Genomic DNA, 27,839 nt, shown 5'->3' on the forward strand with positions numbered 1-27,839 from the left:
TGAGGCAATCATCTACAGGTATCGTTCTTATACAACAACTTCTTACAAGTCAGAATTTTGATATCAATGAGATGGAGAATACAAATTGATAACATGACGAAAATAGCCAAGCTTAGAGTATGAAACAGCATTGTTTTTTAAATCTATTGAGGCAATAACATCTGCTGGCTCATCCAGAACTTCGAATCTATAATATAATTTATCGCGCTTTTCATCGATATTCGCTATATTTCCAGAGAATACAGGTCTAAATGCACCTATTATTTTGAAAAAAAAGACATACATATTATTCATAACGATAAGTACGAGTATTATAAGTATTAAAATATTGCAAATCGTTCCAGAAGGTATATAAAACTATATTGCAACTTAAGCGGTAGTTTATGTCATAGTAGGATAGCTTATCAATTTACTGTTGAAACTATGTATTTTGTATTAAATTAAAAATCAAGCATAAATCTGATTTCTAATAAGAGTACATAACTAGTACGATAGTAATATCCTTAAAAACAGTTATCAATCGAGGAAGTGATTAAATATGAAAGACGTGATATTTCAATTGTTGCATTACCATTAGGTGCAATCTGAAATTTCTTTGTTATGTGTCCATTTTTAGGATTGACGCTAACTAGGTACCATTGCGGTGCACGCTTGAAATCCTTTCGAGGTGCAACTCCAGGAGATACAGCCAATAGCTCTCCAGTTTTCTTATAGAACTATAGTCCAAAAATAAAGTATACAAATGCTGAACTATATAGCTAATCCAAATTTATAATGACTAAGGAGTAATGTAATCTATAAACTAATAAATAATTAACTGAGTTAATATGGACAGTTTTATAAAAATAATCGTGAGAAGCTCATATGCATAAAGTATGAAATTGTAAACTAACATGAATGGCTCCTATCGTATATCTGGATACGTTAAGGTTAACAATTTCGATCCCCGGTTGAGTTCCGTAGTGAACAACGTAGAGTTTTGCTAACAACTTATCAGCTGAATTTTCATTCCCCATGAGTAAATAACAGATTTTATTTTTGGTATCTAAAGTTGACCATAAAAAGTTGACGTATAAATTTTCCGGTTGAGAATTTATGATTGGTTGGAAGAGCTTAGGTTTTAAATTCATTCTTGACACTAGAAAGGAAAAGTAGCCAGGTTTTCTCGGCAATTTCACTATTTGTAAAGTAATAAATCCTCCTTCTTCATCATCCATGATAGCGTTTATCGGGGCAATATTTACAGCTTCTGCAGCGAGTGAATCATTTGCTTTAGTGTTGCCCTTTGCTCTGTCGATAGCAAACAACTTATTAGCAGTTGCATCGGCATTACTCCCTTTATGAACGATGGTGTACATCATGTCACTTTTGTAAACGTAACAGAACGCTTGAATAGCAACATAATCGATAACTTGCTTGGCCGAATATACTCGAAATTGATTGGTTAATGGGGCACTAAGTGTTGATAATTTAATAATTTCTCCAGTAGCAGTGTCAATTTTAACATAATTCGCTTCATCAAGATCGAAAGGGCTTGCAGAAATACCATAGATGTAATTACCCGAGCTAGCAGCAGAAAATCGATCAGATAATAAAGCAGCAAATTTTAAATAGTCACTTGCTTGCTTTGGTAACGTCATCCTTTGCGATCGCCACTCCTTCCAGCCTTGATACACTTCCTCCTCAGCTTCATGATGATCATCATTACTCTTCTTATGACTGAATGATACATCAGAACATTGAATAAACGTTTGTTCTCCAGGTTTATGAGAGTTATATCGTATACGTAATACGCAGTGGGAACAGTTAATATTTGGGATAGTAATTGGTACCGTGTAGTTTTGTCTATTACTTTGGGCATAAGCGTAAAAATCCATAATGACAGCTAAAACCACAAACGGTTTGCTATCGTTGCCAGCTGCATAAGAAATATCCATATAGCCTGGATATCCAATTTCATAATGGTTATAATTTTGTTGCCATTTAATAAAAAAGGTCTGGCCAGGAGTGATATGCTTCTTAATTTTACCGTCGAATTTTTGTCCACCACAAGGTTCACCGTGGCGAAAACAGGTTGGATTACCGGCAGTGGAAATATCAAATTTTCCTCGTTGCTTTGGATTGATCATACAAATATGTGCCTCAATTTGGACTAACAAGGCTAAACTGATCAGTATAATCGCCACAGAATGTATCAATTTCATGATGTTCTACCAATACCGATGACTATCTAACTCGTAAAAATAATTTGAGATCAAAATGTCCGAGCTAGAAATTGCATGCACGGTAATACGGATACTCCAAATTAATTCAAGTTGTATCGAAATCCTACAGTACCTTCACACACTAAATACGCTTAGCAAATAGAGAAGAAGAAAATTTCCACTTGTACGGTTGCTACTGACGACGAGTACTGTGAAATACTGTATTACAATATTGACCAGTGCAACACTGCATAGACTACTACTGTAGATATCTGCAGTAGTATTCCATGAACGCTGGTATACTAACCTAACCTTAATTAATTAATTAATTAATAACATCTAAAATTCCACGACGCGGTACAAAAACGGTTTGATACACAAACAATACCATCTGCCAGTCAAACAGATAGAAAACATAGCAAACTACCGTTACATATGAGATTGTATACGTAGAACTTGCATACTAAAAGGAAAATCTTTCTCAATTTAGTCTTGATATATCATTCCAGTCATCACATCTGATGACAGAATAGTTTAATTCAATTTGGAAATGAGCTAATTTGGAGGATTAACTGTTAATTTTCTTTTCTTGTCTATCTATTGATCAGAAATTGATCTACGCTGTGACCTTTAAGGCTTTTTCCGTCACGTGCCTCTCACATTCTAGAAGAGTCGTAAACTTATTGCAGTCAAAGAGCTCTCTCCACTGCCTAGAATTGATGGCGTTGCATAGCTGTAATTAATGATCTGTTTATTGCTTAAATGAAATAATACTATTAACAATAATAAAATAGCAATTACAATTAATTGAATAAATAACTGCAGCACACTAGTTAAGCTATAGTATCATTCACTATTTTCTATAATATCTGACCTGATGTACTGTTGTCGAGTAGTAACTGAGTAATCCCGCTAGGCCCCCATAATACGGTAAATCATCGATCGATTTACTAGCAATATATTAATAAAGTACGTATGCTGTTACAATAACAGGACTAGTAATACGTACGCCAGTAAAATACGCCGATACATTATGGTATATAGAATCTGTAGACAAGGCAAGAGAAATTATCGAAATATATTATAAATTCACTACTGGGCTAGATGAACGTATAACGGTGTATTAGTAGTGATTACAAAGCATCATAATAAAGTGCTCTAGAGTTTCTCATTTGCTCGTTTAGTTCATCTCCTGCAGTAGATTCAAACCGCTAAATTCTACATTGTTGTAACTGGAGAAGCCTTTATAACGGGTACATAATTTGCTGTACTTTATGAGAGTGTATCTGGACTGTCATCTTTTAAAATCTATTAAGTGTACTAAAACAAAGACTGAGATTTTCTACTACAATATGCTATTACGAAGGCTTTCCTTCTCCGAGAATTACTAAGTATTAATATATTCGAACTAACAGTCAATTGAGGCACAGTTATAATATTTCCTTCTATTTTATGCAGAGATATCAAGTGTAATAGAGACGATCAGTATTAATATCTGTCTTCATCTTCGAAGTATGTACTCTAAAAAAGCTGATCATACGCTGATTCTATAACATTACGAGTAGCAAATACACTTCTACTGACGTACTGTATCACCCATCATAAAACATATACAAACCTTTATCTAGTGAATTAGCCAAGTTGAAAACTATCAAGCATAATGCCATTAATAGAATACAGCATATTAGCCACTCGGCTTAACTGCTTTATCTCATATCGAAAAAACAAGCTTGCAGCGGATACGAGGCATTAACGATAAACTATGTCTTCGTATATAGCGTCTGTTGATCAGAATTAACCATATTTTATTTAATTTTTAATTGTAATGAGTGATACACTATTGCAGACAAACAAACATTGTTACCAAATAATTACTTCATAATTTCAAAGGATGGTTACGCATTTTATTAGCTATACTTTAAAACTGTGATTTTTAACAGTTATAATCTCTATATACGCAAGTACTAAAGTATTATACTCTGTATATTAATTTACCAATATAAGATACGAATACGCTTTTAAAATTAACCACAAATAATAATGTATTTACATCACTGTAATGAGACCTAAACGTACAGCAAATGTGTATCAATTTGACAAAGAACGATTAGGAAGGTATATAAGATTTGTAGATATTATTTTTGATTTATAAATTGGATGCTATAACTAATTACATTAGTTAGCGTATTCGCGATTATATTAAAAGATATTACAATTTACAAGGATTCATAACTCACAGTGTACAGATATATATAAGAGCTGCATACTAAATTGTACATTCATTTCACAACTTTCATGTTAACATTCGTACGCATTAGCCATATCATATAAATTACTGGCAATCTCAGTTATGCCATATGTTCAAGTCTAATAATTAATATAATGAAAGACAGTGCAATGTTAAATTGAATACAAATATATCTAGCTGATGAAGTCTACTCATCTTGTATAGCCGTCATTATGATTAAATTAATAGTAGTAGGATACTGGACGATTAAATCAGCAACTTCAGTATGAGACCACTCTAGGACACATTGATTATTAATTGATACAATAACCTGGCCAGCCTAGTATAAGACGATGCGTCAGCTTTTAAGTAAAAGTTGTACATAATCTAAAACTTCTCATACAGGCATATTAGCCATAATCACATATTCGTATATTGCTAGAGACGCTGTAAATATGCAAACCTTAAGACCGGCAGCATAACCTGGGCCATTCGGATCGACAGTCTGTACGTAGACAGGAGCTTTACCTCGAACGACAAATCCAAACCCAACGTTATCACGAATAATCTAACGATAGAGTAAAATAGTATTGTTGTCATTTTTTAATAGAAAACCTTATCCTCTACATATCACAAGATGAGTCTATAAAACCTTTATATTTTTCTTGACATAAGGTGCATTTGGATCTCGCAATTCTTTGAGCGTAATAGGTTTCTTTAAAACTAAAACATTGAAGAAGTTTATTGTACGCCATAATGTTTTCAATCGTAAAAATGCAAATAACTAGAAAGTAGTTCGTTACCTGATCCAGTCTTATCAACGGGTTTGGTTAAAAGATCTTCATCTGTAATTGGTCTAGTATTTTTATCTAGCAGTTTTCAACATTAAAAGTTTTTACTATAAATATAAGCATATTTACTTTTTCTTTAACTAATTAACTAAAATCTCTACTGTACCCACTATCTAAAAATATCGGATATTGAAGTGATAAATAGTACCAATATTGAGCAATGATTGAATAAAGCAACCAATTTCATTACGTTAACAATTCTGACCGATATGTACTGTACAAGTAATGCATAATAGGTTGGTCTGTTTAAACTTACCAATAGAGGATCCATCAACGTGAAAATTTGCTTTAGTAGTATGCGAAATTGATGAAGCATCATTTTCGTCGCACAAGTCGCCTATTTTGACATTTAAAGCATCCAATCGGAACTGGTAGAATATCTTTTGATCCTTAAAATGGTGGTCGTCAGTGACTAGTATTAAAAAAAGAAGCACATTGAATAAAAAGTTAATAAAATTAAACTAAGGAGGATTACAGTACCAAAAGTAATCAAAAATTGCGAAATAGTGGCATAGAAAGCAAAGCTTCGGGTAAAGTATTACCATGTCTGATAACTCCGTTTTCAAGAAGTTTTCTACATGACGCTTCTGCCTCTGGCCTGAAACCTGCACGTCCTTGTTGCACGAACCAAGTTACCAAATCCGAGCCCAAAAAACATTTAAAAGTTTTTTGAGATTTATGAGGGGTATAGTCACGAAACAAGCTGCCATACTCTGCATGTAAGCTAAATGTTGATAATTAAACGTTCAAAGTTAACACCAGAACGTTAATTATACAGTGTCAATTAGTTCTAAATCGAAGCAACTGAAGAGTAGATATTCTGTATGCTTTCTACTTTAGTATTATGTTTGTAATCATGAACTAAGTAAGATTTCCTTCATGTGATACTAAGGTTTAACCAAATTATTTCCAAGAGAAGACTAATATGGAAACTCTCAATGACTAAGCAACGCCATTTTTTCAAAATTATCCGTTGTACGAGCGTACTTACAGGTAACGCAGTCTTTCACCTTCTAAAAGTACATCAACTTCAACATTGGTATGAAACGTTTCATCGTCGACACGAAATCGATAATATAATCGTTCATCTTTAAATTGATGATCATCGCAAACTATAAATGGGATAAATGTTAATTTATTTGCTGTAGTCGGATGGACAGAAATTTTCAAGTAGGCAATAAATTATCAAGTTTATTTTAGCTGTATAGCGCTGTATAATAAGGCAACTTACTAAAATCATGCCTATGATAGCGAAATAAAGCAAGAACTGGATATAAAGTCAATTTTATCCTTTTGAACGATTATACTCGTATGCTAATTTTATTATATTATCTAATTGTTACCGCGTTCAGTATAATTAGACTTCCGCGATCAGAATATCACAATCACAATATCACAATATCTCTACGGTACAGTATACAGCGATATTGATATGTTGTAATTAATTATTGATCAAGATAGTTTATTAACTTTTGCAGTCAAGCTTTGCATTTTAAAATCAATTCGCAGTATTTTCCATCAGTTGATGGAAAATAATGCCAAATTAATTAAAGATGATATAATGAAAACACTTGACGTTGAGATTGGTGTACCTTAGGATAGTACCATACTCTACTTTTCGACAAGAGATCGTAAGTATACAGTCGATCGATCACTGTAGTCCATACTAATTACTCTACTACATACCGTTTATTACTCATTCGTTTAAATCATACGCGTATTTCTGTATCTTACAAATATTCGAAAAAAAAAGAAGAGGATCTGATCTATTACAAATCTGGCTGTATCACTTACCCTTTGATATCAATATTTTTAAAGGTAAAATAATAATACATGAATACGAACATAATAAGAACTATTCGTATACGTGACTTGGAAACTAGCAATAATGTCAAGTACACCTAGAGTATTTATTTATTTATCTCTTTATTGGTGTAATTACAGTACAGTAAATAAAAAAGTCTCAAAAGTCATCCTAGGAAGGTATGATGATTGATTTTAATGCTATAAAATTTATAAATGAGAAGTCATGAAACAAACCGATATCAATCTAATTTTTTTACAATAGTTTAATTCACATACCATGATGAATGATATTCTTCTCTAGTAATTTTTGCATTGAAGCGATGGCATTTTGCCTATTTAAAACTTCTTCATGTAGTACTAACCAATCGATTAGTTCTGTGCCTTCAAAGCACTTAGGATAGGAACGTAAATGATATCGTCTATTTTGAATAATAGTCTCACTGCCAGCTTTATCATGAAGTCTTAAACGTAAATTTTCACCTATCATTATCAGATCTCGATCCGATAAGCTGTCTGCAATAGTAGAACTTCTCCTTGTTTCCATAGCCCTGCTATCAAGTTACGTCCAATCCACGGTTGTCTGTAACGAATAAGAATACACGATCAACGACAAGCCACAACGATTTTCTTTTTTCAACGTATTTTGAATCACCAATGAATACTAACTACTGTGTATCGCGTTGAATGCAAATGAAATAGGCCAGATGTTCACTATCATCAATACAAAATATTGCGCACCCTTTCCTTTTGCATGGAGCGGTCAAACTACCAGACATAAAAGAGGATTTTGCAGTGGAAAAGTGACAATACAGTAGATTAAACGACGCGTCTGATCGCTATCGAAGGACTCTCTATTGGCAAAGTTTCGAGTGCTGATACGTATGAAGTAATTTGAACTTTAATTTCGCAAGCTCTTTATTTCCACAACGTCTGGTAGATTAATGATTGAACTGTTTGCGATTGGATAAATGATTTCAAGTAGAAAGTCAATAAATCTGCTGCAATGATTTAAAACTGCTCAAGTGTGAAGCTGCTCAATTACCTGGATCTCGACAAAAGTCTGCAGTACTCACTCAGCACTACAGTACTGTACTGTACTGTACAGTACTGTACACCCTTTTACAAACCAATTGTCACCCCCTGAAAGTACTGTATGTACTGTACTGTAGCGAGTTTGGTTTGTACTGTACAGTACAGTACAAGATACTGTACTGCAGTTCAGTCAATGTCTTGTAAATAAATCAATAGGATTCAAACTGAAAAATTGGGGGACGGTACGGGACGCCGTACAGTACTGTACTGTACTAAGAACAATAGCTATCCCGTCTCGCCTTGCACTGTCTCTACTGTACATTTAGTGTGCAATCGTTTAGGGAAATGACTGGGTCTAATGGACGGTTTGAGTGGGTATTCTATTTGGTGATAGGAATGGAATGGAAAACATTCAAGATATACAATAGTGACGATCATGGGACTACTTACTCATTTTCTGCCTTCCTCTCTCTTTCAAAATTTCAACTGCTATAAACTCGGTGCTATTGAGTAATTGTATGCATAAAGGTAAATAAAGCGATCTTTCGGAATGCTAGAAATTGGGGATTTTGGACTTTGGAGTACTGTCAAGAAATGACCATTTCACAGAACTCTACAGTACAGTATATATTTAGTGATGTACAGCTGTACAGTACTGTAGAACAAGTACCAGAAGTGCCTACTGTACATGTACACAACCTTACCACACACAATAATATTGCACTTTAATCTGAATTAAAAAGTTTTCTGTAAGAATGGTGTGTTAAAAACAAAACTTTGCAAAGTCTAGCAAATCCAATCAAGCTTTGAATATTATTACTTATTTATTTATTGCTAACTAACTACTGAGTGTATGGCAAAATACCCTCATCATCATTTGGGCTCCAAGTACAGTACTGTACTGTACTGTACTGTAGTGAATTGAAATTAATTAACAGTTAAAAGTACAGTACTGTACTGTACAGTGCACAGTACAATGCATTGTATTGCACAGACCTGCACAAAAGTACTGTAAATCACGTGATAGTGTACAGTAAGTGAAAGATCTCTGATCCAGTCGACTCATCATCCACTTTAACCAAGATGGCGGGAAATTTGAAGAGGTATGGACAGTCAGAGTAATTTGTTTAGGATGGAGAGAAGAAATGATTCCACTTATTGTAGTGTACTATGAAATATTCTAGTTGGATGTATTGTATTGTATTTGTGACGAACTAAAATAGTCTCCATTGACCATAGACATAGTATTAATATTGTAGGCATACAGTAATTTCGCAAACTAAGATTGTTTTGATGCTACTGTACAGTATAAGGTACAGTAGAACAATTCGTATTGTCAATAATTAATTAATGGCTACGTAAGGACAGTAGATAAATGATGTAACCTTTGGCTTATATGGATAATATCAAGGGATTATACGCAAATTAGCCAAAGTGCAGAGCAAGCTGGTTTATCTTCCCATCTCAATTTAGTCCAAGAATTAGTCCTATCACCCGATAATAATCGACAATTTCAATTACTGGAAGCAACACCAGAAATTTTAGAAGCCATTGAAAGTAGCCGAAAGTACGTACAGTATGGGCGTCATCACTGACTCGCAGTCCAGTCCATTGATTCTGTTGCTTATACATTGAACAAATTTCCAACATGCACAATCAACGTTAAATCTCAACAGCACCATATACTCAATTCTTTATCTATCATAGGATTGTATTTCGTGGAGAAGAAGAGGACGATGTCACTTTATGCGTTGACAACGCTACATTCGATGTACGGATTGCCGAAACATCAAATACCTTATTACTAAGCCCCAATTGCATATGGCCTCAGCGAGATCACGGTAGAAATAGAGTACAACTCACGTTACATTATTTACCTTTCTTCACATCTTCAATTGTACTTTATAAACTACAGTTGATGAATCATAGAATTTCGAACTATGTAGATTAAAGTAATACGAGTACTGTATCTTATAAAAAGAGATCACGATAGCTAAAGAGTGTGTACGTAGTTCACATCACATTACAGTATTTGCCTTTGTTGTGCTTTGTCAATATCACTTTACGAAGCAGAATGTGGAATGGATGAATATTTTCGCTTTTAGACTTGCACACTACAATAGTGATGAAAATTTCAAAAATCATTTTCTCATACTGTAGTATTCCCTGATGCATGTAATGGATCCTAAATTCTTAATTGCTTTAAATTATTAATTTAATTATCAAAGGTTCAATTTTGTTATTTATTTCAGTCATCAGTCTATTTAGAAGTTATTGAGCTGGGCATGATATTTATTATTCGTAATTAACTGAATAGGATCATCATTTCAAGAGTGTAAAGTTCAAGAATGTCAGGTTAGTAGGTAGCTGTTGAAGATCACTTCTGGATCCTCTAAGCTGATATTAAATATAAATTCTGCTATCTACTTGACATATTCTTATCTATGCTATCCTGGTGTGCTAAAATTAACTTATTTCACCGTTAAATTAACAAATCTATCTTGGACCTCAATATTAGAAACTTGAATATCACTACTCTATTAAATTACTCAAAAGATATATATCATTTCCTACTTACTAGACATGGGCTATACCTAAATCATACCTAGAATTAAGAAAATGTGGGCCTCGAATTCATAAGCTGAAGAGATTACTACAAGAAAACCCATTTAAAGGCGTTGATGACACAAAAGAAAATAAGGTAGCATCTACAATTTATTTCAGTTGGACAAACTTTAGTATTAGCAGCTCCTTATACAATTGATAATACGCTACTTGATCGACATTTGCTATCTAATATTAAACCGTCTAGCTAGATCGTTACGCGCATTAATTATTTATCCTAACCTCGTACAATAAAACACTTATTCATAATACTAATAAATAGATATCATTTAATTAATTATCTAATGATAGCCATTGACAATGTTGTGCATATCTAGTATACATTAAAAGATTTATTAAATAAAGTTCAAGCGAGTGAAGGCGAGCTGCTGGCAGCAATTGAGGCTATGAATGCCTGCAATATCGACGGTAAATAAAAATACCAATATAGATCTGACTTGTACATTTATCCTATTTCTAAATATTATCATTCTCATAATCTGCTAAATCTCCAATTATCGAAGGTTATTGGCGTATTCTGGATGAGAGCTACAAAGAACAAGTATTTCAGTGCATTATTAATCTAGTAGAAGAGAAAGATTGGAATTTTCACAATTTCTCCCTAGGTGAATGTTGTGATATACTAGAAGAGCTTTATCCACGGTAAACAATATAGATAATATGTTGTTGGTTTATTAATTACACCAAGTAATCAATCTTACTTATTAATATCCTGATATATAATTTGTAAGTTATATACGTGATTAATTGACCATGAAAGATATAAATTTCCCGGATAGGTATATCATAAACCATTGCATCAAGTGTTATGGAACTATCGATGAAGGTAAAGCTATGAGCGCTGATAGTCTGTATTGAGTTTAACTAGCCATATTACAAAGGTTGCTTACTGCTCTTATACATTTATGTCTGATCGCTTGCAATAATTTTCACAGACAAATGTTTCCTAGATGAAGATAAGGTGTGCCGGCAATGTGCTATTTCGATCCTTAAGCCTGCCGGAAAGGTTCGTTTAATAAGACATAATATTTAAACATAGTACTTAACGCCTAGTAAGATCTTATTGTTATAACAAAAAACTCCGGCTTCTAGTTTTACGAAATTATCAAATATTAACAAAAAATAGTTCAACTATGAGGAATTCATGCAATGCTGGGAAAGTAGCGTGCCAATAGGAATGCATACAAAGATCGAACAACTTAAGGTTATCCTTAAAATCTTGACGTGGTTTATTCTTATCTGATAATAATTGACGTAACTAAAACGTAGATAAATTACAACAATTTCAGTACACTGTTTAATTTTATATGACTTAGGGTTATGCTTTAACTGATACAACATCTAAACCTCCTGTCATTTGGCTCTTTCAAGTTTCAGAATTACCCCCTGACCCATACGTTCGGTAAGTTTTATTATACCTCAAGCCAAAGTGAGAACTGTGATGTCAAGAACCAGTTAATATGCTCAAATTGGAAAATTTACTAACACATCATTTACAAATTTTTCGTAAATAGATTTAATAAATTATTTAAAGTTAGAACAAAGTGGAGCTTGGAAGAAATTGAACCGTATATAAAGTTAGTCGAATTTCTTTGCAAAATTTTTCACATGCAATATTATATGTTTTATATTAAAGTGTTCCCTACTTGTTATGTACAAAATGTGTACTATTCTGACCTTATCAATATAGGGATTTAGCAACGGGTAGTCAATCATTAAATACAATTTTACTGAAGTACACCCGGACGTCAACTGACCTGGTTAGAGGTATTAAAGTTTACAGCTCCAAGAAACTAGCATAACTTCGTGCGTGAAAATTATTTCCATTCATCGAAGCCTATTTTCGTAGATACTTACACACATTGGTCATAGCTGTTTCATAGAATTACAGTGACTATGTAAACTATTAATATTGTGCTCCACTAATATTTTAGTAGTACCGCCCTTCATCTTACACTTTTAAACAGCAATTACTCTATATTCTGGTAAAGTTTTTTTTACGAAAAATATGGAATAGTAAAGGTCATAGTTCTTTATATCGTTGCGAATTCTACAGCTGGAGATTATAAATAATTCATATTGAAACTCATTCCATTAACTACGTCGTTAAAGCAATATTAATATTAATGTCTGTATAAAATTAACACAAAGATTATTAAGTTAGTCCCACCCTATTTTCTAACGATACATACTTTCAATCTCAGAGATGGTAATAAGTAATAGACAATAAAAGTAACCTAAAATTTTTCTGTCAGCTAAACCGTGATATGTTTGGATTTATGTGTAGACTTTGTTCTCTAAATGCACTCTCATAATTGGATTTTACGGTTGCAATGCCGAACGTAATACTGATTATTTCACAGAAAGAAGATAATGCAGATACGCGTAGAAGTAATAAACAAGTTTTCTCGAACAAATTATTCTTTATTAGTAGCCAACTTATCTAGCTAATTTCTGAGGTCAGATTCAAGCTAAAAATCTAAATTTACCGCGATGCCATTCACCATAAGTGTTACTGGCATGATGCGCGGCAATCAATACTACTAATATAAAGTAACTACGATCGTTTAATTACAAAACGATAGGATAAGCGGAAGCGACTCTACCGGTACCAGTATTCTTCCAAGTTTGGATATTAAGGTTGAGCTGGTCAACGTACATAGAGCATTTGCCACCACCAGTAGCAATAAAGCAAGTAGAGTAGACAGCGAAATCATATTCGGGGCTAGTACCAATGAAACCACCGCCGATCTTCTTGATCATATTGTACCATTTAAATTGGAGAGTCAAAACACGTGGAGTGTTTTTGGGGTACTATATTACCAACACAAAAAAGCCAACAAAAATTAGATTGCACAAATTTTTTCAAGCACTTTTTGAGTTATATATTAGCAGCACATATAGTATTAGTTCACTTCAGATTATCATAATCTTGCAATTTGAACATTATAAATAGTTGGCGATACTTTGGCATATTCTGTTATATAATAGGACTTACAGTTCCAATGTAACCGTGGTAGTTGAGGTTATTGGCTTTTTCTTCCAAGTAGAATTGGATCCAACTGTGAAATCCAGTAACACTGGAGCTGCATTTCAATTCACCAACGAAAACGTGTTCGAAACCAGAAGTGTCTCTAAATCATGAAATATGGATGCAAAATTTTCAGTATTGTTTTCTAATAATGTATATTGCCATATAGCCTCAAAAATGAGACAGTGTAATAGCAAAATCAGTTTCATTCTAAAATTTCGAGTATTAGAGTACCGTATGTAACCTTCTAAAGCCAGTCATGAAATAATTAATTTGCAAACTCTGTCTATATAGATTATTCAGAAATTCACGGTATGGTAATCAATTAGCACGTATTTTTATACTACTATTTCTTTATATAATCGGATATATTAATAAGATTATGCGCTGATTAATGTGATGAATATACTCAAATTAGCAATTTCGTGCATGGAACCAATTGAAGTCTTCTATCTATACCACAGTATAACAATTTTTATGTACGAATCCACATAAACTTTTATCCAATTCTAATGCTAATCAGTGGACGCGGAATATGGAATTAGTTCGCTTAGTGATTGTTATTGGTATTTGGATCTACGTAATTTGACCTTCCTCAATGGCTACTACTAGTATTAATCCATCGTATGCAACAAATAATCTTAGCTAAATTCTTATTTATGTGGATATATGAGACATAAAAATGTTATTATATACGTTCCTGCTGTAAAAATATAGCTATTATAGTATTTTTGAGATGCTAATTAGGTATCAAATATCCTAACGCTCCTTTATGATAGTAATGCTATCAAATTCAACTACGAAATCCCGGTATTATGTATCGTATTTAACTCAATTACAATTATTGATCTATTGAATCCATACAGTAACATAGACCTTGACCTCTAACCTACCCGGAAACTTTTCTCTGGTAGGGTTCAAACCAGATTTCATATAATTCATCTTTGAAAGTAGCAACGTTTGATGAAGCAAGACCATGTGAAACCAAGAAAGAATGAGCATCCTTCATTACTTGGGTTTTCATGATTTCATCCAAGAAAGCCCAGATTTCATTGACTTCATTGTTGGAGTAGTTTTCAGTAGTACCAGTGCAATGAACGTAGTTGTCCATTAAGGCACTATAAAGATCGATAATAAGATTGAAATATGTCATTTTTTGATTTAATTAACTTTTGATATTTCTTATATCTGTTATACTATAACCATGAAATTAAGAGAGAACTAAATAAAAATGACGAAGCTACCCTTATCTTAGATTATTCTGTAAATAGTAGCATAATAAATAAAATATCGTTGTATAAAAATTTTATAAAATCATAATTTATTTTTTTTAAGTAATTTTTAAATTTTTTATACAACACAAGTACTAACATATATTTGGCATAAGTTGGCCTGGCGAAAATTTTATTTTCGTTTACGTATTGGAAAAGTGGTTGAGAAGATTTGTCACTTGTGCTGGAGCTAGTAGTTGTAGATTGCTTAGAGATGTGGAAATCAGATCCAGCATAGGCACGATTGTAATCGACATTCCAAAAGCCATCTAATGCCGCTTTAATTTGGCTACTGCTCACACTGTTATATCAGCAGAAAAAAAGTGGTTATATGAACATACATATCAAAAATAATTTATTATGCCATTAATAATTTTACGATTTCGAGTTTTCACTTCATGAAACCGATATTCACACACAATATCTAATGATACTCATCATAAACAGTTCAAATTAGGAAGACAATATCGTAATAAGTATGTTACGTTCGCCTTTCTTACGCTAAAGCTGGAGTAGCAATAAGAGCAAGGATGCAGAATACTAATTTCATTGCCATAGCGATATATCCAAGAGACTAGGTCCACCGCAGATGAAAAAAGGTATCAACTGATAACTTCAGCTCTTTTTATACATTTCTTGACTGTGATGACCTTATAACTGTTTGCTTAACTAATTTATTGACACGAGAATTGTCAAATAACAAATCGCATATATTCATGATAGCAATATTGTTAATCAAAGAGAGTTCATGAATGATTCATATCCTGTAAATGACAAGAGTTTACTATTCGCTTAATGAATTTAACTATGTAAATAAACTAACTGTATAGACTCTACCCTCGCGGAGTAAGGAGTTAGTTTAGACATAAAAAGAGTTATAATATCCAAGTTATATCATATAGCGTTACTGTTCGTACATGAGTTCATGAGATGATAGCATGCATAAACTATAGTTAAATAATTATAAATTTAAAAGCTACCGTATACTATATACTTTCAATAAAGTCATGCAAAATTTGATAGATTTTTTCTTCGTTGTGTAATACCGATAACACGTCGTGATATTGGAATGTTTATTGTATAATAAAATATTATATTAATTACCGTATCATGCAATGGTACTTAAAAAAGTGTTTTCCTTATTTAGCTCAAAAAATAGCCAGCTATTGATTCCATTCTCTGATAAACAAGCATAAGATATATTTGTCAAGCAACAAAGATTTGCCATGGTTTCAAATTTGTAGCAAATAAATAAGAAAATGTTTCCGTAACGTTTAAACCATTTACATTCGATCACTTGAATTATTTAGTCGAAAATTCAGATAAAAGAATACAATTAATATACTACTTAATGTCAATTACAATCTATTATTCACTTAATTCTTTATTGATTAGTGAATTATGGTAATCAATTACGTTTACAACGGATTTAAATTATCATAAAATATAATATATCTACAGAAAATTTTTCAACCAGTGAAAAGTTGTGATATGAATAAGTTTGCTACATAAATCTTTTTATCCTAAATCAGTTATTGTATGCGAATAGATAATCTCCTATTTTGAATGTTAGATTCAAATAGAATTGCTAATTACAGGAATAAAATTATATTTCTTCAAATATTTAATTTCCTGGAATAAAATTGCCTCCAAATTGGTATCCCTATTATCGTGCCATCATCATCATTTTTATTTTAATGCATTGTTGTAAGCACATACTCGTATATAATGTTGGTTAACCTCACTGCTTAATCCATGATATTTAAATGAGAATATTAACTAACCGAAGATCGTATACTATAAATCAGCTACTTAGAAATTAGGAATTTCATATACAGCAGTTGATAACTAGTAGGTAATTTTTTGTACATTCTTCTCTATAGCCATTCAGCATACATCACAAGACGGTGAGGAAACATCCTTGCAGAAATTAATATCTTTCAATATCATGCCTAGACGTTTCAGTTTCTATATTTCCGTCACGATGCATACATTAATATTTAAGATAGTGAAAAAATTTTAACCTATTGCAGCTTACATTAATGTAACTAATGCAAGTAATTAATGTAAGCACGATTACAAACTGTATGCACCGTATACCTAATGTAGTTCTTATCTACAGTATTTGATCCTTTACTGACTTTACTAAAAGTTTTTTAACTTTTCATCGACTGATCATGGTAGTACAAGAGGATAAGACTGATATCTTATTCAAAATGTGTATTTCTGTACTATCTAACCAGGGATTACTAAGAGAGAAAAGATGGATTGGAAGTGGCTCTTCAGTCTAATAAACGTGGGGACCTATATTCTGTACAGTACAAGCTAGCCTTGATCTTACAATATACAGTATGTAAAAGCAATTAATAAAGACATAATAATGGTTAAAGATATAGCGTATACCATATTATAATCGATAGATTTATTAACAGAATAAGCTTTCAAATTTTTGACGGTAGCTATTACTGTATTACGCTCGAATCTGATAACTTTTCGATCCTTTTGTATTTTACTTCGTCGAAGAGTATGGGATTGGCGTCACACTTCCCCAGTTTCATATTAATGCTGATTTACTCAGGATTGGATCGTATATGGGTAAGAAACTACTATTACGCTCACTACAGGTGGGACCACTTCATGGCTTTAAAAGCGAGCATTTGTAGAGCGGTATATGTGTGCAGTACAGTATTATAAAAAAGTTAATATACACTGTCTAGAATTTAATGAAGTCATTAAATTTTCAACGCATTTAGGACATGAAGTTTGGTGTACGAACTTAGCGTGCATTTACGCTGAATTTTCTATCTTGTTATGTAATTTGCAGTTCAAAATTATTAATTACATTTGAACTGAAAGAATTTACTTGTCTATTTAGACAGTAAAAAGCTATAATTTCAATATCATCGATAATTAATTTATTAACATATCACATTTTGTTCAAATTATTATACATATAGCAATTAATAGCATCAAGATTGTAATATAAATTTCTTATACTTAAAAAGCATAGACAATACGATCTTCTAAATATTGCTAACGTTAATAATTGATAGGCAATGATATCAAGTAGATGTAGCTTTAAAAGAGCAGTTTATCTTAACACGGTACGTATACCCATTGGGTGATAACTATGTCAATTAAATGATTATTATCTATGAGAATGTCTTAGAAGAGGCGATTACAATTGGTTTGCCTGAAATTATCAAGTCTGGTAATAAATTTGGATACTTAGGGTTCCATTTAAATCTTCACGATGATCATTATTGTGGAGTAGCGTCACATCATCAAATTAAAACATTTCCAACTAGTACAGCAATACTCTGTCACCAACTACAAGAATAAGCCAGAAAACATTGCTAATAATTATTGTATATAAGTTTCATACGTAGCAAACTTATGTCTAATAGCATCATATTACCGCAACGTACGGTCATTAAAATTAAAATTTTACAATTGCAATTAAATGAATTATAGTACCATGTACTCATTTTAATGCAAACATTAGTACGTATGCAATATCGCATATAGGAGGTAGTTTTCAAATTTGATTTCATTTTGTAAGGAAAATTGTTAATAATAGAGTCTGACTAATCTGCTATAATTTCTATGCCCAAAATATATAGCCTTAGCGGTAAAACAAAATGCAAAATAAAATAGATCACAGTTAAATTGAAGCTAATTAATTATGCGTTAGGAACTGTAAATTACTTCGAAGATAAATATAAGCATTGCACACACGAAATTGCACCTAATAAATAAAGGTTTACACTAAAATAATTGTTAATAACTGTCCTAGTATTGGCATAATATAGTTCTCTAGGCAATGCTTAGATTAACTTATTTCCCCTAAATGCTAATCTATACGAAACTTGTAATTAAAATAACTCTCAAGATTTGTTCAAATGAACGTACTAATACAATTATTAATTGTAGTAAATAAATGATTAAGAATAAATACTACGTAAGCGCTCACGGAATGAGAGAGTAAATTCAGGATTGCAAGGTGAAATGTACCAATTTCTTGCTATATAAACACTTACTTTATGAAATTGCAATATCAGTAAATATCACAATACGTATCAAGGTCCATTTCATTAATATTACAATGTCATATAATTTCTATTAAATATTTTAAACTACAATAAAGTTAATACTACGTATCGTTCACTATTCCATTATTATCTTCCATTGCAGTAAATGATTTCCTAATATTACTTCCACCGAAGCCACGAGCACCAAACCGTTGAATAACTTCCATAAAAAACGATCTTTTCTTATCAAGAAGAGGTCGAGTAAACGCTTGCAATAAATACCTGATATAAAATATAAAATCAAGCCAACGTTATCAAAGATCTGTCAGCCATTCCATACTGTTACTTTGTTTTAGGAATAGAACTTGTATTTTTACTTTGCATCTGGTCTTCTTTGGCCATTACTATTATGACCCTCATTCTCGCATTTATCAAGCTCAAAATCAAGTAAGACGTTATTCTCTTTAAGATCTTCTGCAGATAACTTGACAGTTTCATGGATATCAGCTTGTTTAAGCTAAATAGTAATAATTTATCATTTCGGTAAGGGTGTTAGATTATACGTGTATCATTTCAATATCTTTTACACCACACCGTAGGTTAAAATATTGAGAAAAGTACATCATTTTAGCAAATTGATTTACAACTCGCTACTTCTCAAATGGTCATATTAATCATAATATCTATATTCATTTTAAAGTCTTAATGAGCTAATTTTTTTTACTAGACGTTGACTAGTAAACTTACGTTATTGTAGTATGTATCAGGTGGTGTAACAAATGCTGTACCGGCAGCTTTCATTTGGCCGACAGTATTAGTGATATTTTCCGTATGGAGAGCTATATGTTGTATTCCTGAGCCTTCTTGTTCCTTAAGGAATCCATTGACATGGTTGTTAACTATAAATTAGTCAATTATATAATTACTATATTAGAAACGTCATTAATCGATGTAACGAGCTTCTATTTTGCAATGTTCTCCATCCTGTAATTGTTTGTAACATTATATCTGCCATATTATCAAAATGATACCAGCGCAGTCCATTACATTCTTGATTGATACAGCAAAAGCTAAGTTTGACACAAGTCTTTTTATTTATTTAATACTCTAGCTTATAAGTCAAGTTTACCGTACATTTAATAAATCTATAATTACTGTACTCTTCCATGATTACAAACATCATTAGTTGCAAATCAACCGATGATGCTTGTAAAAATATACATACGAGTATTCACGTCAGTATACTGGTATACATTAATGCACTAAGGAAGTGCTCCATTACGAGGCTTTCTATACTACGACTAGATTGATGACGAGGTTAAGATTGAAAGTGCAAAGGAATCATTTGTTGTTTTACCTGATATATCTAATGGTTCTGCAAGAAGGAACTTAAAACGACCATTAGACGATTGAATACCTTGTTCGGTACATAGCCAATATTGAGCTGCAATCATTTTGATATGTAAATCATTTAATGTATACCCATCTTCTTCTTCATCGGCATTAATAGTGAATCGACTAAAATTGAAACATTTCTGATACCAATTTAACAGCGGAACGGTCGTATTTTGATGACAGATACAAGTAACGTGATCGATATGCGTTACCAGTTGATGGTTGGATTCAGTCGTAGGTGAATTGACATTCTCCACGTCATTGATAGGCTGATAGCCAGGTAAAAATTGTCCACCATAATGGCTAACATCTAAAAGTGTATGTTGGATGTTTCCGGCAGGCACTTTAACTATAGCATAATCGATATAACCATATTGATCTTCAATCCGAGTTGGCGATTGAATAAAGTGTGCTCCATTTTTAACCGCTGTTGCATGTTTTTCAACAAAATCCTCCACCACTAAGGCGACATCATAGACACTATCATGCGATGCATTTTTCGGTCTTTCCTCAAAAACTGCTACAATATCATCGGAAATCTTTGCAGCAATTTTAACACCTTGACCTAGTTGCTTGCAAATAGCAAATTTTCGAAAAGAAAATTTCTGGCAAAACAGTTCACATGTCTCGCTAGGACTGCGACAAGAAATAACAAAGTGATGTATCGACACCGCCATGTTCGATTCAATATCGTCGTGTTGAGGCTGCTAACCAACCCGTTTCAACCCTCTCGGGCTCGTTTGCCTTCGTTGCTTCTTGTTTGAAAGCTTCACAATAATGCACATGCAGCTCGCCGGTTCCTTATGTATACTCTACTTACAGTGTACAGTAAGGGCACTTCACGTAATCATGCGTCACCCACTAGCCGCGTAGGACATAAACGACACATGCAATCCCTCGGGGGTCCGATCCGTACCGGTGCTACACGTTTTATTGTAGTGTACGTACAGTACAGAAAGAGCCAATGACCAAGGTTGAACTCAATCAACAATCGGATTGTGCAGTACTGTTAACTATCCAGTATGTCACGGTGAATGTACAGTACAGTACAGTGTACAGTGTACAGTACAGCACTGTACGGTACTGTACAGTATTGTACAGTATACTGTACTGTACTGTACGCCTAATGCTGTAATGTTGCCTCATTCATCCCCTCGCCAGCCCTGCCACTCATAAACTGCCATTGAATTAGACCTGAGTGATTGAATGGATCCATTTATGGATTGGATTTATCGTTAGTGCTTTGTGTCAAATAACATCACCAAGTTTCTAGCAGACATGCAATAAAAGCTGAAATCATTTTTTCCAGGTTAACGATTTAAGCTTCTCGCTCTTGACCCGGCCGTTACAATTTTTTGCACTTCTATTAACAATCATTTGGATTAGAGGTAGAGATGCATACAGTATGTCATATACTGTAGTACCAGTGTTGACTGGTAGCCGATTCTAACCCCCGGTCAAATAACCCAAGAATTCAGTACAAAAGTACTACCTAAGCTGCAATAAAGGGTTATAACCCAAGTCAACCACCAGCAATCACCAATAAGCCTTATACAGTACTGTACTGTACAGTGCACAGTGTACAGTACAGTATACAGTAGTGCACCACAGTGATGAGACAGTATTGCACTGTGATAAATTCGGAATTACTGCGCATGAACGCTTCAACAACTTAACATCCCAGTCATTCCCAGATCCGAGAAGCCTGAAACTGCACTTGAGCTAAATGGCTGCTGATACTAAATTGGATAGAAACAAGAAGTATGATAGACAACTAAGGTGAGTAGGAAAGATTTGAATACTTGCACTAATATAGAATGAACTCTGGCACTTTTTGAACTATTTTATATTACAGACTATGGGGAGACCACGGACAAGATAAATTGCAGCGAGCCAAAGTTTGTCTAATTAATGCCACTGCAACTGGAACAGAAATTCTCAAAAATTTAATTTTACCAGGTACTGCAGTAGCTACTTGCGCTGTGTAATTAGAATAAGCAACATAGTTTACTGTTGATAATGCAATCTATCCTGCTTAACTCATTATAATGCAGGTTCAATCTTATATTGGATACTGTATTTAATATAAATTACCGATTAATCCATTAGGCATTGGCTCCTTTACTGTCATTGATGGGCACCAAGTTACTTCAGAAGACGTCGGTAACAAGTAAGCAACTAGCATCACGATTTACTATACTGTACAGTACTGTATATGTATAGCACTCGTAAACTGATCAGATGTCTTCCGTCAGCGAGATAACTCGTGTGAATATCATATCAACACAGTACACACTTCCCAATCCTCGATACTATCATTTCTTAATTAATTATTGCTATTATTGCTCTTCTATGATTGCTGCTTTACGTAGTCTGCCGTAACCTTCAAACTAATTACTGTACCTTTAATCTTGAACAAGCACAAATTAAGAATTCAGTTCGAGACGACAATGTTAAAACTCCAAATCTACTATTAACTTCCACGGAAAGTTCAGTACCACAAATGCAGTCCCGGTATATACGCCATAAAGCTATAAAAATCTTGCTAACCTAAAAGCATGTACATCATTTATCGATACAGTAAATTGTACTCAACAATCTAACAGCAAGACTACCTATAACCAACAATAAAGCTTAAGCCCGAAGACATACTTTCGTATAGCAACGTGAAACAGAAGCCGATGCATTTAGTATTAGTACAGTAATTATCGTCTAATCTGTTCCATGGATACTAAAGAAACACCTTTCGTAGGTATTTCTTTAGCAGCCGATGTCTGTTCTTACGCCATGACATACTTTAACGATATGTACATTTGTAGACATATCTTGACTTACAGAAATTACCAAATATATCTGATACGCTTGATAATTCTGAAAATTGCGCGCTGATCTCGAGTACTTCAAATGCGAATAATTAAGATCTGCCAGTTATTCGCATTACACGGTACTAAAAAACGTCTTCGTATACGCGTTTATGCGTAAATATGTTGCTTCAATATTTACTACTGCAATTGGACCTACCGCTTAATAGCTTAGACTATGATATGCGTAATTATCTTGCATTTCTTTACTAACTGTCATTTATCCTACCAACAGCTTTTTCTTAGACAAGAATTCGATTGGCAAGGTTAGTAAAAATTACCTCTAACTTATAGTTATTATTTAGCAATCACATACCCATATATTATAATTACGCGTATTTTCTCTATAAACTATAAAATTATAGAGCCGCGCAAAATATGTAACACAACTATTGCAAGACTTAAATTCCGATGTCAGAGGAGATGCAATCGAAGAGGTTGGACGTGTGATTTATAACCCTCTTTGCATGAATCCCATCACATAGATATAGACACTGTACTTAGTGGATAATGTTCGGTAAAAATCAACAAGCTTAAGAATCAGGATTGCATCACGGTTATTCGTAAAAACATACCGTATCAAACTTCGCTGATCCACAGCTCAATATAGCAGCAGACTGATTTTTTTATTGTCTCAGACTGTAAATATATGTTGAGATCATTGCTGTAATTCTTTTACAATATTTTTAGCATGTAGAGAACTTATTACAGAATGATTCTGAATTCTTTATGACCTTTTCCATTGTCATTGCTACCAGCTTGCCGGAAAGGTACCTTTATGGTTATTTTTCATACTTACTGTATTCCTCTACTAGTGTAATGAAATTTACGTTTATTATAACCTGTGACACACTGATTATACAAATCCTTATTCTCTTTAAACTATCAAATTTTTACTAGAGTGTTATTAAAGCTAGGAGAAACCTTATGGAAGCAAGATATCCCCTTTATAATTTGTCGTTCGTATGGAATGGTTGGTTACATTCGACTTGTTGTTAACGAGCACGCTGGTACAGTATTGACTTACTTTTAATACTACAAGGAAATCTTATAAAATACAATATCATTTCCGATATGACGTAAAATCGCTTATATAATATAATACGATGTTCTGACTCAGCTATTGAGACGCATCCTGATAATAGTCACCACGATTTAAGACTGGACAACCCATTTCCAGAGTTAAGAGCATATATTGACCCAATAAACTTATCAGCTATGGATAAAAAGGTATTTAACATTATATATTTTAGTCACGCTATCAAAAAGTAAAACAAATATTATAGTTGAATCTAATGCATTTTTAACTAACACTTTACTAGGAACATTCCCAAACTCCGTTTATTGTTATCTTATTGAAATATATGGACCAATGGCGAAATTTAGTAAGAGATGTTAATTAGGCTGTTAAATCTGTTTACATATAAGTTATATTAATCAAAATTTTCGAATAGCATGATGGTGCTCTACCTAAAACGTACAAAGAAAAAGACCAGTTCAAACAAATGATTGCTAACGGTAAGTCAGTCTATTTTGCCTATATATAATCTGTATCATTAAGATAGCAAAACTAATTATTAATGATATAGGCGTATATGCTCAGCAATCCAATTGTAACTTATATTGAGTGTACTGTTAATATTATAGGCATTATGCAAGACAGTGAAGGCAGGTCTGAGGAGGAAGATAATTTTCAAGAAGCAATAAAAAATGCATTAATAACTCTTGTTCCTACTAAAGTAAGACAAATTCTCAGAAAGACGGTGACTCACAAAATTTCTTTGTAGACCTAAAATTTTCATATGGAGATACACGAGTTCATTCTATTGCAAAATTACATCTGGTAACTACCTCGTCAATATCATCACCTGTTTATTCTTAGATTCCCAGCTCAGTTGAAGCGTTACTGAAAGACGAAAAATGTTTGAACATGTCACCAGATGTAAATAGATTAAGTCTACTAATCAACTAGCAATAACACATATATGCGTACACAGAATGATTGTATGCATACATTTATGCATACTTTCTTTATTTCCAGAGTTCTAACTTTTGGATTTTAGTTCGAGCTCTAAAGGAATTCGTGGATAAAACTGGTTAGATATTATAAATCACGAAGAAATTAACTGATTTTCTTCTATAGGTGTGTTATTAACATAAAATGCTTTTATAATATAACTGTAGGTACGCTTCCAGTTCGTGGATCTATTCCCGATATGACTGCAGATTCTACTCGTTATATCAACCTTCAAAGAATGTACGTATAAATGCACCAGTAACTGAGCTATGAATATAATGCTGCTGCCTTATAATTATATAATTTGTAACATAATTATACAGCTATCAAGCCAAAGCAAATGAAGATGCAAGTAAAATGACTGAATATGTTAAGAATATACTCGAATCCTTGGGAAAAGTAGGCTAAAATATTACGTTAAACCCTAGCATGAGTTTTGTCTCCTTGCTAATACCCGTATAACCTACGCTCTTGTAACGAATTTACATTAGGGTGTTAATTCTATTAGCGTACAGGAGATATCAAATTTTTGTAAGTTTAAGCGAAGATCTTGTCTTCCTTTTTCATCTACATACGATCGACATGGGACATAATAAAATTGAATTTAATTTCTATACAGTAGTCATAAATTTTCATTCTTAACTTTAGGTAAGAATGCATTCTTTTTGAAAGTCATAAGAACTCATTCGTTAGCCGATGAGTATAACCCTTCTACGATAGATGTATCTGAAATACGTTAGTAATATAAGAGCTTTAATAATGTAACCGTCAATTGTAATTATTAACCGTACAATCCTACAATATAGCTTAATTTATTGAATTATATGTAATAGGCGGGTATTTGGAAAGTGGTTCCCATGAAGCTAACTTTTACGTACTTTTGCGAGCTGTAGATAAATTTTTCGAACAATACAATCGATATCCTGGTCTGTATACAATTTTTTAATTATCAAGAATTTCTGTCAGAATATTATAACTTGATTGAACGTTCGCTATTTCAGGGATGTTTGATGATCAGGTAGAAACGGACATATGGTCTTTGAGGGTACGGTGAATTTGTTTTACTATTAAGTGTTGATAACTGGCTTAATGTTCAACTTTTTTTTTCCATTGATTTAAATTGTTTATATATCATTACTATTTTATTTTGTAGAATTGTGTCAATGGATTACTACATGATTGGTCGCTCCCAAATACAATTTCGGATGATTACATACATGAAATGTATTAATTATAATTTACCAGTATCTGCTATCTTTAACTAGTGTAGCGTAATCAAGTTACTGACTTTTGAATTGACGTACTTCCGTAGGTGTCGTTATGGTGCTTCAGAATTACACACAATGGCTGCATTTCTTGGAGGTATTGATAGTAGTTTCATGAATTACGGTATCTATTTTACTTAACTTTAAACTACTACTAAGGCTATCAATATAACTTCTTGAATTAACTCATAGGTGCAGCCGCTCAAGAAGCCGTTAAAATCATTACTCATCAATTTGTTCCGTTTAATAATACCTTTATTTTTAACGGTATATCTGCTTCTTCGGTTACGTTCAATTTATAACAACCTTAGCTTATTTTCTTAGCTAGTATGTTTACTACATCATTAATAAGCCTACCAGGCCATTAGTATTTTGATATTATGATGGAGTTTCTCTCACCTAGATTGATAATAATGATCCTATTAGCAATTTTCATTAGCACCGATTACAATGTAAACTATCGATCCTTATAAGAATGGCTGTGCCTTTGTATGATGACAAATAAAACAAAATAGGAGCCTGTTTTAAAATTGTTGTAGATAAAAACTTTTCAAATTTTGCCATCAACTGTAACTGTCCATAAGAACAATTCCTCTACATGCGCATTGTTGTGTTTTAAAAGTTAATCTATTAAATAATGTTACGAAAATAAGCAAATAAATTCTTGAAGACTGCAATATATTGCGGCAATACTACAGTGCACGTCATCCGATATACGAGTATATTTATAAAATCCTCAATTACAGCTTATTTACGTGTTATAGCAAATGTACTAACTGAAAAGTTACATTTCTCATCAGTAAACCAGCCTACGCAATGCGAAGGTGGTAAACTAGCAAGCAGAGTTCAATCTTTCAGATAACCATAGAAAAGGTGTTTTACTCATCTGAATCTAATTGCAAGCCATTACCGCGACGGTTGATTATAATAATACAATCAACTGATGATTACGGTAATGCTCAGTCGTTTCAATATCGAGGGACCATCACAATCAATATCCATAACAAGTGAAGAATATTAGTAAAAGTGAAATTCACTATCATCATAAATTGGAAATAAAACGCTCACATCGCATAGGAAGCTCTCAGAAATGAACTACTTTGTGTATTATTATAGTACTTCAAAAAATTCTAGATTTATACGATACAGTATGTGCGTATAGGATCGGTTTATACTGTTCACAATTAAATTATGCGAGCACGTACAGTACTTATACGTTTCTA

General features: G+C 33.0%; 6 protein-coding genes across 6 annotated transcripts; 2 read left to right on the forward strand and 4 right to left on the reverse strand.

Moving 5' to 3' along the window:
- Nucleotides 1-63: 63 nt before the first annotated feature.
- On the reverse strand, nucleotides 64-2,204 carry TRIADDRAFT_58259 (uncharacterized protein; the record flags this gene model as incomplete). The annotated part of the gene is made up of 3 exons (XM_002114403.1): nucleotides 64-257; nucleotides 572-716; nucleotides 894-2,204. The coding sequence occupies 3 exons, from the start codon at nucleotides 2,202-2,204 to the stop codon at nucleotides 64-66; spliced, it is 1,650 nt and encodes a 549-aa protein (XP_002114439.1).
- A 2,435-nt stretch (nucleotides 2,205-4,639) lies between these two features.
- Nucleotides 4,640-7,632, reverse strand: TRIADDRAFT_58260 (uncharacterized protein; the record flags this gene model as incomplete). Its single annotated transcript, XM_002114404.1, has 8 exons — nucleotides 4,640-4,771; nucleotides 4,895-4,999; nucleotides 5,084-5,154; nucleotides 5,235-5,300; nucleotides 5,539-5,694; nucleotides 5,825-6,006; nucleotides 6,274-6,394; nucleotides 7,365-7,632. 8 exons carry the CDS (start codon nucleotides 7,630-7,632, stop codon nucleotides 4,640-4,642), a joined length of 1,101 nt encoding a protein of 366 aa, XP_002114440.1.
- A 1,571-nt stretch (nucleotides 7,633-9,203) lies between these two features.
- Nucleotides 9,204-13,119, forward strand: TRIADDRAFT_58261 (uncharacterized protein; the record flags this gene model as incomplete). Its single annotated transcript, XM_002114085.1, has 13 exons — nucleotides 9,204-9,223; nucleotides 9,532-9,687; nucleotides 9,828-9,961; nucleotides 10,438-10,475; nucleotides 10,702-10,821; nucleotides 11,063-11,153; nucleotides 11,249-11,387; nucleotides 11,525-11,571; nucleotides 11,681-11,751; nucleotides 12,062-12,147; nucleotides 12,260-12,322; nucleotides 12,436-12,505; nucleotides 13,033-13,119. The coding sequence occupies 13 exons, from the start codon at nucleotides 9,204-9,206 to the stop codon at nucleotides 13,117-13,119; spliced, it is 1,122 nt and encodes a 373-aa protein (XP_002114121.1).
- Nucleotides 13,120-13,158: 39 nt separating this feature from the next.
- Nucleotides 13,159-15,648, reverse strand: TRIADDRAFT_37961 (expressed hypothetical protein). The gene is made up of 5 exons (XM_002114405.1): nucleotides 15,548-15,648; nucleotides 15,148-15,348; nucleotides 14,670-14,894; nucleotides 13,744-13,879; nucleotides 13,159-13,559 (listed from the first exon to the last, which is right to left on the reverse strand). Exons 1-5 carry the CDS (start codon nucleotides 15,601-15,603, stop codon nucleotides 13,317-13,319), a joined length of 861 nt encoding a protein of 286 aa, XP_002114441.1. The 5' UTR covers nucleotides 15,604-15,648; the 3' UTR covers nucleotides 13,159-13,316.
- Nucleotides 15,649-19,200: 3,552 nt separating this feature from the next.
- On the reverse strand, nucleotides 19,201-21,150 carry TRIADDRAFT_58263 (uncharacterized protein; the record flags this gene model as incomplete). The annotated part of the gene is made up of 4 exons (XM_002114406.1): nucleotides 19,201-19,360; nucleotides 19,456-19,595; nucleotides 19,826-19,977; nucleotides 20,436-21,150. The coding sequence occupies 4 exons, from the start codon at nucleotides 21,148-21,150 to the stop codon at nucleotides 19,201-19,203; spliced, it is 1,167 nt and encodes a 388-aa protein (XP_002114442.1).
- Nucleotides 21,151-22,199: 1,049 nt separating this feature from the next.
- On the forward strand, nucleotides 22,200-26,918 carry TRIADDRAFT_27487 (uncharacterized protein; the record flags this gene model as incomplete). Its single annotated transcript, XM_002114086.1, has 22 exons — nucleotides 22,200-22,252; nucleotides 22,329-22,432; nucleotides 22,583-22,643; nucleotides 23,570-23,600; nucleotides 23,700-23,771; nucleotides 24,025-24,104; nucleotides 24,235-24,344; nucleotides 24,455-24,564; nucleotides 24,657-24,719; nucleotides 24,789-24,852; nucleotides 24,982-25,073; nucleotides 25,217-25,276; nucleotides 25,376-25,430; nucleotides 25,519-25,591; nucleotides 25,675-25,750; nucleotides 25,843-25,882; nucleotides 26,000-26,086; nucleotides 26,185-26,277; nucleotides 26,353-26,396; nucleotides 26,505-26,575; nucleotides 26,664-26,713; nucleotides 26,809-26,918. The coding sequence occupies 22 exons, from the start codon at nucleotides 22,200-22,202 to the stop codon at nucleotides 26,916-26,918; spliced, it is 1,599 nt and encodes a 532-aa protein (XP_002114122.1).
- Nucleotides 26,919-27,839: the final 921 nt, after the last annotated feature.

The sequence above is a fragment of the Trichoplax adhaerens genome, genomic scaffold (assembly GCF_000150275.1).
Source record: "Trichoplax adhaerens TRIADscaffold_7 genomic scaffold, whole genome shotgun sequence".
Taxonomy (NCBI): Eukaryota; Metazoa; Placozoa; class Uniplacotomia; order Trichoplacea; family Trichoplacidae; genus Trichoplax; species Trichoplax adhaerens.